At 36.0% G+C, this 14,768-nt stretch overlaps 1 protein-coding gene across 1 annotated transcript; it reads right to left on the bottom strand.

The window, feature by feature from the left end:
- Positions 1-399: 399 nt before the first annotated feature.
- cd63 (CD63 molecule) lies at positions 400-13,499 on the bottom strand. Its single transcript, XM_042491693.1, has 8 exons — positions 13,391-13,499; positions 12,534-12,619; positions 5,173-5,361; positions 4,982-5,056; positions 4,237-4,335; positions 3,893-4,036; positions 1,619-1,702; positions 400-846 (listed from the first exon to the last, which is right to left on the bottom strand). Exons 2-8 carry the CDS (start codon positions 12,597-12,599, stop codon positions 781-783), a joined length of 723 nt encoding a protein of 240 aa, XP_042347627.1. The 5' UTR covers positions 12,600-12,619; positions 13,391-13,499; the 3' UTR covers positions 400-780.
- Between the last annotated feature and the right edge of the window lie 1,269 nt (positions 13,500-14,768).

Raw genomic sequence — 14,768 nt, 5'->3', positions numbered from 1 at the left:
GTGCAGCGCAGCATTTACAAGCTGTCTGAAAAGAATTGTGACGGCACTTTACTTTATTGTTTACTTGATGTTTTCTTGCTTTGGAGGCTTAAAATGACATTATAACTTATCCTGGTCAGACCACCAACAGCAGCGCAGAATTTCACTCAAACAGCACGAAGAGGAACGTATGCTGGCGTTTGGTATTGTAAAGAGTAAAATAGGAACTGTCATTTGCTTCCTGTGCCTTTTGCAAGGGTTGGCACAACACTCCTAAAATATGAGTCGCAAAAGCTATTTTCTGTTAAAGATTTTTAAATAAATATATGATATTATTTGCTCAAAAGGTTTTGAATATTGTGCCAATATTAAGCGCGATGTAATGGAACTGTGTCTGAAATAAATGCCTTTTACGGTGCATTAGTTTCCCCTGTTTTTATTTACAATTTTCAAATTTCAGACAGAATTTAAAGAGTCTTTAATAAAAGCAGACTCTAGGAACCAGCAAAACATAAAAACCGATCTTAAGTCTCTTAACATGAGTAAAGTTTAAGATGTTAGAATCCCTCACAACCAGCAAGAAAAAATGCTGACAACAATTTGGACATTCATCTTTCCTACAGTTTCCTAAGTACAGTTTCAAAGCAGAGACATCAACCTAAGAAAATATAATCCAAAATCAAAACAAGTGAAAATATATTGTTCTGTGCATTATATCTGAAGTATAGGATGAACATATTAAAAGTTTTCAAATGAAGCTCCTAATCGGGGCGACACGAGCTACTCAGGTGTGGAGCTGAATCACATGACTTCGTAGCCGCTGCGGATGCCTCTCATCAACACGCAGGCGAACACGATGCCCAAAATCTGTAAAACAATCACATACAAGAGGGAGAGGTTAACGGATGTTTATAACAGATTTTTTTTCCGTGCCTGCAATAAAAATAGATTTTTTTAATGATGTATAAAATAGCTTTTATTTCCATCCTATAACAGTTTAATAAGCAAGATAAAAACCCCACACATGAAAATAATGTAATAAAAAATAAGATTTCGTTGGTAACTTTTATGAAAATAACTTTGTCAACAGTGGGGGGTGCGGCCGACAAGACACTCGAGCGGCTCCGTAACCATAGTAACTCACTTGCGCTGTGCTGCTGTCATTATCCGTTATTTATTTTTCACTTTGAGAAGATGTACTTGTGGCGTGAGAGTGTGTGAAATGTGTCAGTTGTTACTCTTAAGTGTCAAAGTTACTATATTCATATTTTTTGCACGTCACACCGCTGCTCCGTAAACACCAGATCCTATTAGAGGACATCCCATGTCAACAGTTGACCTGAAATCAATCAGACTGATTTCAATCAGATTGAGAAAAAAATGTGCATGTAAATGCAGCTACTGTTTAAAGGCCTTAAGAGATTCCTCGGCTCTGATTGGTCTGTCTGTCTCATGCACTTTTGTGTCGGTGTGACACTTTCAGCAAATAAGACAAAGTTATTTTTATAAGTTACCAGCTGTAACTTTAAAATGACAAAGTAAAATAATTCTAATAGGTTAATTTTAGCAGCAAAGATAAACTGATAAGGAGTTCTTCATGTCTGGTAACAGTAACGTCTCTTTTATTGATGTCACGTACCTGCAGGAAAGCAATGACCAGAGCCGCGACTATCACCCAAAGGAGGTTTTTCTTCAGTAAAGCCTCAAAGGAGTCATGGCAACCCTACGACAACAAAAGAAAGTTAGATTTCATATGAACATTTCACTGGTTGAGTGTTATGTGAAACCTGTTGACTCTTTGTCAAACACTGACTTCTTACTAACGTTCGTGTTTTGTTGACTTTGGAGTCATTTCCTCTTCGTCTTAAGTCCCACACACCCTGAAAGCTCTTTGACCTTAAAGCCCAATATGTAAAAAAGTATTGAGGAGGCAACCCTGTTTCATGAATTCGATATGCATATTTGATTAAGGTGACAAAATACAAAAATGACCTTGAAGAGAAGTTGTCACACCAAATAAGGAAATACTTGATCAATAATTTGTTACACGGTCTTCGTTATCTATAGTTTAGGGTGAGAGATGTTTTTACAAGCACCTGTGTGGGGACTCGCTAAACACACAAACTGTAGGTGTGTGTGTGTATTTACATTCTGTTCAGCTCCGGTTTGGTCTAAACTAACTATTGTCTCTGTAGCTCAGTTGATGTTTGACCTTTTAAAGCAACGAGTCTTAAACTTTGTCGGCTGTTTGGTGTCAAACGTGTAGATGATGGTGAGTTTACATATCGGAGGTTTTTGCTGCTGCCTCTGCAAAGCAGGAATGAAGAGTTGGGTCATAATTCTCTGTATGTTTGTCACAATGTTCAGCCTCTTTCTCTTCACACTGCTCTTTGATGCTTTCGCAGGTCTGATGCCGAGAACGTGTTGATGAGACGTATGAAAGGCTCCTCAGCTGTTTCAGATTGCCAAAAGCACTGCTTTAAAAACTTTTTTTTTAAATTTTAATTACAGTGTCCTTCTGAGCAGTGGTGGAATTTAACTAAGTGCATTTAATCAAGTACTGTACTAAAGTACAAATCTGATGTACTTGATTACTTTAAACTCAAAGTTATTTTACAAATTAAGATTTCTGCACACAGACTGTATGAAAATACACAAGCGCAGCTGAAACAATTGGTCAATTCATCAGCTAACTTTTTATTTAATAATTGTAAGTCTGCAAAAACATTTCATGATTCCAGTTTCTCAAATACGAGGATTTGTTGGCTTTCCTCTTAATTATTTTAATTTATTAGATTGATTTAAAAATTTCTGCATGAGTACTTTTACTTTAAATACTTATATACATTTCCCCGGTTGTACTTACATACTTTTACGAACGTTTTCATTGCAGGAACTTACTAGTAACACATTATTTATACGGTGTGGTATTAGTGTTTAAGAAGTTTATTAGTTGTTAAAAGGATCTGAGCACTTCTTCTCCCACTGCTGCTGACACAACATTTAAAGTATCACAAATGTTTTGCCATCACATGTTTACTTTGTTAAAGTTTATGTAACATTATGTCCATTGCAGATGCTCTTCTTGCAGCCTTTTTTGGTGGCATCTCTCCCATTCCTGGGCATGTGCCAGAGTTTGCACATGGCACAACACGAACGACACGTTTCCTCTAAATGATGTGAAACTGTGCGTCAGCGGTGTCAACCAATCAGCAGCATTTTGTATTAAAAAGCAAATAGATAGGTAGATCTTTACATATTGTACAACGTTTTTAATTTCACACTTGTTTAGACAAAGTGAAAGTATGTTTCCAAGGTTGATACAGTCCCTTTGAGTGGAATTTAATTAAACCCTGCTGTATTAAAAGACACAGTGCTTATGTAACACAACAGCCTGCTCAATGCACCACCGTTTCTGTTTGAAAAAATTTTTTTATCGGAGCTAAACACAGCCCTGCTCTTATATAGGTGTGACCTATGCTGATAAGTTTCTTATGATCAAGTGGGATTCATCATTTAGTACATCTGGGTAAGAGCAGATTTTGATTGCTGACGATTGTACGAAGAGAAATTTAAGAAAATATTGCTGGATGAGGCCCAGTGTTGCTATATCATTGTTTGTCATCATATCGTTTTTCATCTGTAAAATGCCCTGCATACATTATTTAAATATGTATAAGGATTCTTTTAAAACATCAAGTATCAGTGTGGACTGGGCTCAGTCATTTGCATTATGTGACTTTATTTTGATAGGGATGGTATGTATGTATCTATGTATGTATTTAATCCTGTGTCACTCTCCTACAGCACAATCGGAGCTGTAATAAGTTTCTGCTATTGCAAACATTTCCTCCTGCTGCTGCTTCACATGAAATCGTTCAGCTGTGTTTTGTGTTAAGCAGTCACAGTTTACCTTCTGGTGCACTTTGGCGGCGTCTGTCATGGCTCCGACTCCACATTTTGGAGAGACTTTGATGCAGCATGAGTCAGGCACCGTCTTTCCATCAGGGCCAAAGTTTCTCCAGTCAGAGGAGCTGTTCCCACCGCAGCATTTCAACTGCAAGTGAGTCAAATGAAAAACATTTCATGTGGATGCATCAGCAATGCACAGTAAAAGGATGTACCTTGTGTCAACAGATGGTGCGAAGAAAAACAGTGTCACACTGTGCAGCGCAGACCAACAGGATGCAGCAGTGTTATGTGAAGGTGTTGTCGGACTGAGTAAACAGTGACACTGAGAATTTACACTGAACTCACATCCTCCTGCAGTTTATCCACGCTCTTTTGGAAATCAGCTGTGCCGTTCTTGTAGCTGTTTATCATGTCAGTGAGACTGTCCTCGACGACAGCTGAGAGCTAGAGGGGAGACACAACATGGAAGTTAAAGCAAACCTGCAGAGTCTAACATGCTGTAATCAGGGTTCCTGCAGCTGAAGGCAAGGTAGAGTTAATACCTTTAAAGACTTTTTTATGCCACTCAGAATTAAGTTTGACACCAATTTTCTACTAACCAAAACTGAAGACGGACAATTTTATTTTGTCCAAATGTTAATTGTGACATATTTTTTTTGTCCAGTGAAAAGTAAGTCAAATGTCTGGAAAAAACCCCAACCCCCCTTAGAGTGAAACACACAAAAGATGATCAACATATAACAATATCATAAAAGTATGTGTTGATTTACCAACAGAAGTGGGAAATATCTGCTGTTTCTGGATGGTTTTTCTGGTGATTTTGTGTTCTACTGCTTTGATTACCATCATGACGAGTTTAAGAAGAGGAATTTATTCAATTATTCAATGAAAACATAGATGTTACCAAATATGTAGAGATGTCACTACACAACGTCAGAAAAAAACTATTCATAAAATCAAACTTTCCATGTCTGAGCATTTTTAAGACTTCTAAAGGATTAGATGAATAAATTCAATGCCTTTTAAGACTTTTTAAGGATCCGTGGGAACCCTGACTGTGACACAAAAATCTGTGAAATTCTGCACTCACTTTGTTTCTGTAGATGTATCCGGCGATGGCAGCTGCGATCTCAATAAGAATGATCAGAAAGAGAAGGATGGCAAACTGGGGGAAATAATATATATTTAAGTTATTTACATGAACACATTTTCTGTCCTGCAAAGTCAATTAAACCTTTTTGTTTATCTGTAGTTCAGCAGATACTACACTATGTGAATTACCGTGGTAACCATGCAGTAATTCTCCTTCCAGGCACCGCAGCAACCGAAGAAAGAGATGAAGAAAATCACCACGCCGACTGCGATGAGTAGGATGGGCACTCCTGAGGCCGACGCATCACGGATCTTTAAGGTGTTGTGCAAACCCACTTGAACCAGGATTCCCACAATAATCAGTGCTAGGCCACATAACTGCAAGAAAGAAAAGGCAGGGTTGGTGTGACGTAGAAATGTTCCAAATATTATTATTGTTTTGTCTTTCCTATATAGATTTTGATACCTGAACTTGTGCATGAGCTAATACCAAGTACCGATCTGATACCATTGAGTAAAAATTTACAAATGAACAACTGTAAAAATTGTTACATGGTTTAGATGATTATTTTATTTACATTATTACAATCCCATTTTTCCCAAAATCAAAGAAAAGTTAGATTTTAGGCCCACAATCTCTTTCCAAAATGTCCAAACTAATGGAAAAAATATGTGCATGGTCCGCTGAAACCGGTCCACACTCCCTCCAGCAGGTGTCTAAGGAAATTTTTTAAATGTTGGTGTCTGAATTAAATTGATTTTTAATTTTATATCCCAAACTGCTCAATCTGAGCTTATTCATTAGATGTTTCTAGTGTGCGAAAGTGGAGTCGTGATGCCAGTTGCTCTGTGAGGCTTTACTGAGATAACCACTAACATCAGGACATGCAAATATGTTCTCAGTAACAATGCTAACATGCTGAGTGTATAATATTCATCATGTTTATGATCTCAGTTTTAAGAGTTAGCATGATAACATTTGCTAATTAGCACTACAGTACGCTGACAGGAATGCCATTACTTAGAAATTTGGACCTGATGATGGAAATTAAAAATCAGGGGATCACCAAAGTAGAATTCATCTTCTGGGGACCATGAATGTTTGTACATTTCATGACAAGCTATTTCATCGTCCAGTTCAGTCTGCACCAAAATGGCGAACTGAATAAGTGACCAGCTTTACCGTCCATTGAGCCAAACTCACTATTGGAAATGTTAAACTTGGTAAGTAAAACCACATAAATGTAGCTGTATGAATGTCAAACTGATACATTGCTATTCTATTATTTAGTCACGAAACAACAAATATTCACTTGCTAATAAAATTCAAACCTGTATAAACACCTCACTTTGTCTAAATGATTAGGCGCTTATTCTAAACAGATGAAAGGAAATTGCAACAGTTTTCACTTCCCTATGCAGCCAATGTGAAACGATCAGATGATAAAAAAGTGCTATTTACGAGTCACTGCTGTGGGTCGGATGACGAGAGCACCTCGTGAGATCTTTTACAAATACCGTACGGATGGACCATTTGACCGCCATCAACTGGGGTCAACTCGCCAAAGTTAACGTCGCGTCCTTTAGTTTGACTGCAGATGGTACACTCAGTGTAGATATGACTGTGGCGGGATCAATCTTAGGACAGAAAGGGTTTAACTACTGGAGCTGAAACTATTAGTTAATAAAAAAATATGTATAAGATTTATTTTATGGGCCAAATGATTAATTAAGAAAATAACAGGGAGATTAATTAAATAGGAAAATAATCTTAAATTGCAGCCCCATTCAACTCCACCGTGACTCCACCGTGTCTGAGCATTTGGTTTTTTTTTATTGGATCTGCAGCCGGAAAACTAACATCAGATTTACGAGCTTAAAGACTCCCTTTAACAAGCCGAACTGTACAAAGTGCAGAAGGGCTCATAATTTGTACATATTTGTACATAAACACTGACTATGAGGCTTTGAACAGCATCCTACGTGATGACACATCAGCGATTAACACATGAAGACAGAAGGAGAAGAAAAAAACTTTCCACAAGGCAGGAAATACAAAAAAAAACATTAATCAGTTTGGAAAATCAAGTGACTCTGACGTTAAACTTGTGTCATTGATTGTGACTTCACTATAATGTTGCAATGAGCTTAACGTTCGTTAAAACAGAGCCTCCACTAATGTTTATTTTCCCTATTGTTCGGAAATTATTACATTCTTATTTTCTCCATTGACTGTTTAGCCTAGAAAAGTGTGTAAAAAATTGGGGATCAACCAATATCGTTTTTTTCAGGGACGATAATTAACCCGATTATTAGTAATTAATGAGACAGATAACCATTATTTGGAACCGATATGCATTTACCATGAAAATAAAAATCTTTCTTTCAATATTTAGAATTTAGAAAATAACTAAATCCAACACAAAACTTTGCTTAAATGCCTTTAGCAAATGTTTAGTCAAAACTGAGACTTTCAACATCAAATACAGCAAGTTCCCAGCAACTTTTTAAAAAAAGTTAAGTGACATTTTTAAGAAGAAATGAATAAATAATAAAAGCTCCCTGAGATTTCACAAAGTAAACGTTCCTTTCATGCTATGACTTTCTTTGCAATTTTTAATAATTAATTTTATAAACGACAATTAAAATAAAATGCCGATACAGATAACTGGCAAAATGTCAAAAATCTGTCCCAATAATCTGCCAGGCTGGTGACAAAATCCTACTTCCTATGTCTGAACATTTTTAAGCCTTTTAAAAGATTAGTTTAAGTCAATTTCATACCAGTTAAAGCCTTTTTTTCTTTAGATTAATGGATTCATTGCGTTTTTAGACTTTTTAAGGCTCCGCGGGAACCCTGGATAAAACTCAAATTTGTGATGTCATGAAGTGTAAAGTCTGGACCTGGTCTATAGATAACAAATGGGAGACTAATTTTGTTGACCCACACTTTGTTTGTTCTCTTTTTTACACCCAAATGAGCTTTATTGTATTGCAGTATTCTCAGTCCTGAAACAGAAAACACATAAACTCAGAACATCCCCTGGCTGCTCTCACTGTCGTATTGGACCATTTACTGTCTATGAAGCAGCTCCAGACTTAATGACATCACAAGTTTGACTTTTGACACCCTGGTTTTTGGTTAGGAAGAAAATGATTCATGTTTACTAATATTTTTGGAGCATCGACTCTTATGACCGTAGGAATCATGTGAATTTTGTAAAATGGGCAAAGCTCCCTTTAAATAATTTCAAATTAATATTATCTTGTTTGACTTATAAATTACTTCAGCTCGTTAATACATAGTCGAAGAGGCGGCTTTATCCTTTCTAATGCTTTTATGATCATTTGTGGGTCAGACTGAGTTCATTTATCGATCTTATCACTTTAACTTTATGTCACCAAGCAAAAACAAACACGTCCTGACAGGACGTAGAACAGGATTAAGTCATAAATTCAGCTCAAGGTTATTAGCTTCTCTATGGCAGTTTTTAATTAACATTAAAAAGCCGTACAGTCAGTTTTCTGTTAACAAATCAACAGCAGCACTAAGATCAACAACTCCCAGCAAAACTGGTCTGATTACTAATTTCAAGTAAAATTACAAGGTAAAAAACTAAATGTTTACACTGGAGTCTGTCAGTGCTTTATTAACGTCAGACGACTATCAGCCCAGTTGGTTGTGTGTTATCCATATTAAGCCCTCTCTGCAGTGAGGCCCTCTCCTTTTTGGCAACACCAAAGTAAATATTTGAGCATGAGTCAAATAAGTGGCTAATGGCTGAGCTAGGAAAACATAAAAGGAGTGAACAGCTCAGGCAAACAGGGCAGAGACAAAAGACATGAGAGAGAAAAGAGAATACTATAAAATAAGTAGAGACTATCCATCAAAGCCATCAGACCTGCTTAAAACTAATGTGGGCGGGGGGTTACTAATTCCTACTTCCAGCACCCGAGTATTCAAACTCGGCCTTCAATGTGATCTCAAATACACATTTGCAAAGTTTTGTGGCTACATCTTACGCAGTTACTACTGCAGTGACGAAGTACGTCCACAGACAGACATATAAACACTTTGCAAAATACTCACAAAATGAGAGATCACATTTTGGCGTGATGACACAGACTCACAAAACGACTTGTAATGTAGTTCAAAGCAGATATAAGTATATTTTTACTTGTTTATTAACCCTTTAACACCTGAATCGACATCTTTCTTGCGCTGCATTCAGATGCCTTTGATTAGTATTTAATACTTCTGAAACCTAAGAAAATTAGTTTGATTTCTTCAAAAAAGGAAAGGAAAAACATAATGAACAACTTGGCGAGACACGTCCTGCAAAAAGCAAAAAAGGGAGGAAAAAAATTATAATTGGGGATTATTAGATTTAAAAAAAACACAAACAAGAAAAATATTCAAAAAACTGAATGTATAATTCTCTTACATTTAAAATTATGTTGCAGAAAATATAGGGAAAAAAAGTCTAGCACATTCTTTCCTAGCAATTTTCTTGTTTTTTTGTATGTTTTTTTGTGCATTTTTTGTGCTTATTCATGTAACTTTTTACTAATTTCTTGCACATTTTTGGGCATTTCTTTGTTAAGTTGCTCATCACCCTATTCCCATGGTTTTTTTTTATAAAAAAATCAAGCCACTATGCTCAGCATCCCGATGGCTGGTACTGTTTTCCCCTTGAGTGTGTGTGTCATCACGGCTGTAGCAGAAACTGCCACAGAAGTTGTTTTAATTCCTTTGTCAGGTGTTTATGTCTGACAGTGGACAGATTTTTATCAGCATGATAATGTTGCAGCTGTGCAAGACGCAGTCACGAAACTTTACAGGTCTGTTTATGCTGAGATCAAAAGTAAGGCGAAGCTCGAAGGTGTGTCGTCTGAGCAAGAGAGGAGCAGTCGAGGGCTCGGAGGTGTTGCCCCCCCGCTGACAGTGTGACAGTGATCTCTCATTTTTAATAATACAGCTGTGTTTTACTGCATTATCAGTCATCATCTGTTATTTACCAGCCAAAAAACATAAATAAACAACAACAAATAAACTTTTATCTGCTTAAAACTACAGTATAATGTGTAAAAATGTGCATTTCATCACTACAAAGTGCTAAACGGACAAAAAATAGGTGAAGATGTCACTCTGGCATTTTTTTTTTAATTGAAAGAATAAATAATTTCTGTTTTTGGTTACATATATCTTGAGAAACAAAGATTATTTCACACAAATTTTCTCAGTTAATAACCAAAAAAGAATAAGCCAAACCCCAAGATTTAGTTTTACTGATCCTATATAAGCCAAAAGTTGACCCAAATATCAGCAAAATAAAATAAATATATAGTTAAAAAAAAGCCAATTATTATTTTACATTATAATAATTTTACTTCATAATCTGTAAACATTTTACATTATTACATTAATACATTAAAAAATTAATAAGGTACCAGATTGCTTTAACCCTTCATTTAAAGGCATTGTACAAATATTTTTTTTTGCATGTTATTAATGTACAGTATTTGTAAATAATTAAAATAAATAATAAGTTCCTCTGTAGAGACATATTTTTTTAGTATTACTACGTCCGACGCTTTTATTAATCATTATCTGGTCATGCACCAGCCACCGCATTAATATTTCAGTTATTGCTCAATTAGATTAGTCTATAAAGTGTTGGAGATCAGTAAAAAACACCAGAGTGATGTCCTTATTTCTTGTTATGTCCAACAAGCAGATACTCAGCTTAATGCAACACAACAAACAAAAAACAATAGTGAAACTAATAGTTAATTTCAGTCCTATAAATGTGCACAAAGTAAGTAGAGCGGATAAAACACGCGCGTCACTCTGTACTTCCTCCCTCGTGTGAGATGATTATCAGTGTTTCCCTCGGCGCTGCTGAGTTCACTGTGTAATGCTTTAAGTGGCATTGTGTCACTGAAGGAGAGGTAGAAAAAGTACAGTGTCGATGTGGACGACGGGTCACATGACGCGGTTACACTTTGAAATCTGGTCATAAGATTCACATTCCATCATCACCACGTCTCGCTCCACAGCCCTCAAACACACAATGTATCAACTGCAAACAGGTGACATCCAGGAAGCGTTCAGGTTAATCCAGGATATTTGAGAAGAGTGTCCTCTTGTGTGTGTTCTTCCATGCTTTCATGGCTATTAAACAAACACTTCTATCAGACAAACGCGGGCCGTGAGTGAGCGTTCAGGTGGAATAAATTAAGAGGGGATGTCACAGGTTGTGTGTTTGCTCATCAGCTGATTTTACAGATGATTACATGGTGTGTGTTGGGATAACACGACCAGAGTTCCCGCTCAAAGTCACGAGGGTTGGCAAAAAGGAGAAATGCCACATAACTAGTTCATATTTCAGACTGCCAAAAAGATAACGCTCATCACAATAGACAAAATAACCTAGCTTTAGTTCCTGTTCGCTTCTTCGTCGCTTCAATTTAGGCCTAAACAAGCTACTGCAGCACCGAATAATGCAATAATTTCCTGAAAATGATTCAAGGTCTGAAAATGCAATAAAATGTGCACTTAATTTGACTGAAAATGTAATAAAGTGTAATAAATTGTTCTGACTGATACTGTTATCACATATTTACCAATAATGTCATACCTTTCAGGTGGGTCTTTTTTTCAAAACAAATTATTTAATAAAATGTAAATTAAAAAAAGTGCAATAGTGGCAAAACACTCACCTCACCTGAACCTATGACATTTCTGCATTCAAAAAGGGTTTCAAATTAAATTTGAAATGAATAAAAAAGTTGGCCTGATACTTTAAAGGTAGAAACTTACTGACTTTCACTCAATTGCACTTAAACAGGTTATAAAAAAAGGCCTCACCAAAAGACTTTTTGCACCTTTATTGATTTCTTTTTTAATAAGGCAAAGTTAGCATTAGGGGTCAACTGATATTGGTTTTCAGGGCCGATACTGAAACTGATTATTAATAGTTAATGAGACCAATAACAGATATTTGGAACTGTTATGCATTTACATAAAACTGAAATCTTTCTGTCATTATCAAGAATCTGGAATCTAACAAACTCCGACACCAAACTTTGTTTAAATGCCTTTGCAAATGTTTAATCAAAACTGAGACTTAAACAACATATACGGCAAACCTTTTTAACTAATTAATTTAATCAGAGATAATTAAACTAAATGCCCATACAAATAATCTGCAAAACCCCAAATATGGGCCTGGATTATTGTCCAGGCCGATAATCTGTCGACCCCTAGTTAGCATCGCTTTGTACTGTGCAAAAAGTTATTACAATAACAGTTAGGACTTTTTATTACATTATTGGTCAGTTTAATAAATTATTGGGTTATTGGGATTTTATGACATTTTCAACCAAGTTTAGTGCAAACTTGTGTATTAAAATGTTATTACATTTTCAGGAAATTCTTATATTATTGGGTGCTCCCTTCACTTCTCAGTAACATTACGCTTAGATCTGCATCCACTTTGCTTTCTTTCCATAGTAAACATTAAAAGAGGTGGTTGGCTGCTACTCACCCAGAAAATGAAGTTGAAAATGAAGAGCAGGTACTTGACACATTTCATTCCCCCCTCTACACCCATGGCTGACGGCGATCTGTTTCCTGGATTTAAAAAATGTGAACAAACTTTGTTAGATTCACTATTTTAAGGCAGAGTTTTGTGAACATTGCATCAGCTGAAATATGATCAGCAGCATTTGCGTGGAAAACATGAGTCATTTCATTTCACAATAAAAAAGAAAATCTTGACCTGTGAACTGGACAGCTGTTAGAAACTTTTTTAGACTTTATGTTTTTTATCAAAAACTTTAGTGGACCCCACGTGTCCCCGTTGTTTGACTCATTTATTTACACCCAAGGCGATGGCATACATTCAAAATATAATTAAAAGACAAATCAAAGTTTATAGCCACCAGATTTTTTTTTATTACTTTATGTAAACAATAATTAGGCCTTAAAAGAAAGGCAGGGCTTTTCCTTAAATTCTACTTAAAAAATCTGTTTAGGCCGTTAAAACACATCGTCGGGGCCCTGAAGAAAGTGCCGTTTTGAGGAAGAAGCGGAGCCCAGCCCAGACCGTTAATCAACGCTAATAGTTTACAACAATATCGGCTTTGTCCGCGTAATTACATCAACCTGAGCGACATTTCTCTTATTGAATTTGTTAGAGTTTCTAACTAAGTTAGTCTTGAGTAAACACAAACACAGAAAAAAACGTTTCCACCATGACTATGAAGCTGAAAAACATCCTTTTGTCTTTGTGAAGATCGTTTAAACGGTCTTTAACAAGCTAGGTTCAAACGCCATAAACGGAAAAAAACGGTTAGCATCAACAGATAAAACAGGATATTTCGAAGTTGTTTTTGGGTTTACCTTTCAGATGAAGTTTTTAAAATCTTCCGATGAGAGGCGAAGACGACAATGTGTTGAAGTTTAGGAGTGACTTGTGCTGTTATAGTCCCTCCTCCCTCGGCTCACTCACTCCCACCTCCTTCACGTCTCCCTTTATTGTCCATAACTTTATGCTGCCTTCAGGGTCTGCTCGTTAAACACACAACTCCCACCAAAAAACTCCCACTGCGGCTCCTCTGGTGGTCAGCAAAACAATTTAACCCTGTCAAGGCTTATTTTTCGCGCTTTTCATTCTTTATTTTATATTTATATATAATTTTGGCCGTGTTCATGCATATGGCATACATTTTGATAAGATTGTGAATTTTTGTTTACTATTGGTATTTGAAGCTGAGCTCTTATAGGGGAGACCGGGGGCAATTGTAACATCTCAAAATGCAACATGCAGAAATAAGATAAAATCATGAAACTCGTAACGCACATAGTCTGTGATGAAGAACAAACTGATTTCTCATACTTCTCAGTTTTTCTGCCAAGACTCATTTTTGTGGCACAAAAGTATTTTTTTTTTTTTATAAACAGTACTTTCTTCTTACTGTCTTTATCTTTAATGTATTTGGATTTAAATTTATATAGTTTAGATGACCATTTTGTTGTTCAAAATTTGATATTTTTGTGAAATATTCATCTCAAGATAAAATAACAATGTAGTTCAAATATTTACTTTTTTTCATAATAATAACAATGTAATCACTTCAAGGGTAAAATCCTGAGTAATGTTATAGTTATGAAAAACAAGAGAACTTAAATTTGACCAAAAACTCATTGTTATTTTACACTGAAATAATTAGCAGCAAAGTAATTACACTAAAGTAATAATTACAGTTTTTCCAGCAATTTGACTTTATTAAAGGGTTAAGTCTTAATTTCCAAATGCCTCATAGATCAGTTCAGTCATAACCTCTTGATAAGAACAAATTTTGGATTGCCAGATTATGAAAAATCCCATTGTGAAACGTGATTTTTTGTACAAGTCTTCACCTACTGTATATCCAGTCCACCATCCCCTAAAACGGAGACACTTTTTAGTAATGATTGTGATTCCTTGACATTCACGGGAAATGAGACACTATGTGAAAGACGTATAGGAAACCCAATTTCTTAACTTTTTCCTCTTTTACAGGCTGAGTAACTTCCTCACACTGCTGAATAACTGTCTCCTTGAGCAACATGTTCAGAGAATTCGTGTGACACCCAATTTTTTGTCACAAATCAGGAAACTTTAAAATGAGTGTTGCATTGACAGTGTGCTTCACTTTTAAGACAGAAGTTATTTTGACTCTGAGGCATCGTTACTCCATAATGTATGGTACGTTAAGGTCTGAACGAAGTGAACTTG

This window comes from Plectropomus leopardus, chromosome 8, assembly GCF_008729295.1.
Source record: "Plectropomus leopardus isolate mb chromosome 8, YSFRI_Pleo_2.0, whole genome shotgun sequence".
NCBI classification, from domain to species: domain Eukaryota; kingdom Metazoa; phylum Chordata; class Actinopteri; order Perciformes; family Serranidae; genus Plectropomus; species Plectropomus leopardus.
This window is presented reverse-complemented; position numbering and strand designations above follow the sequence as displayed.

What these genes read in the sequence shown, in the direction of transcription:
- cd63 (XM_042491693.1), bottom strand. Translation starts at nt 12,599, where the DNA reads ATGGGTGTAGAGGGGGGAATGAAATGTGTCAAGTACCTGCTCTTCATT. An exon ending in TGGATAAACTGCAGGAGGAT is followed by an intron (nt 4,037 to 4,236) that starts GTGAGTTCAGTG and finishes ACTCACTTGCAG; the next exon opens with TTGAAATGCTGCGGTGGGAA. An exon ending in TGGTCATTGCTTTCCTGCAG is followed by an intron (nt 847 to 1,618) that starts GTACGTGACATC and finishes ATTGTTTTACAG; the next exon opens with ATTTTGGGCATCGTGTTCGC.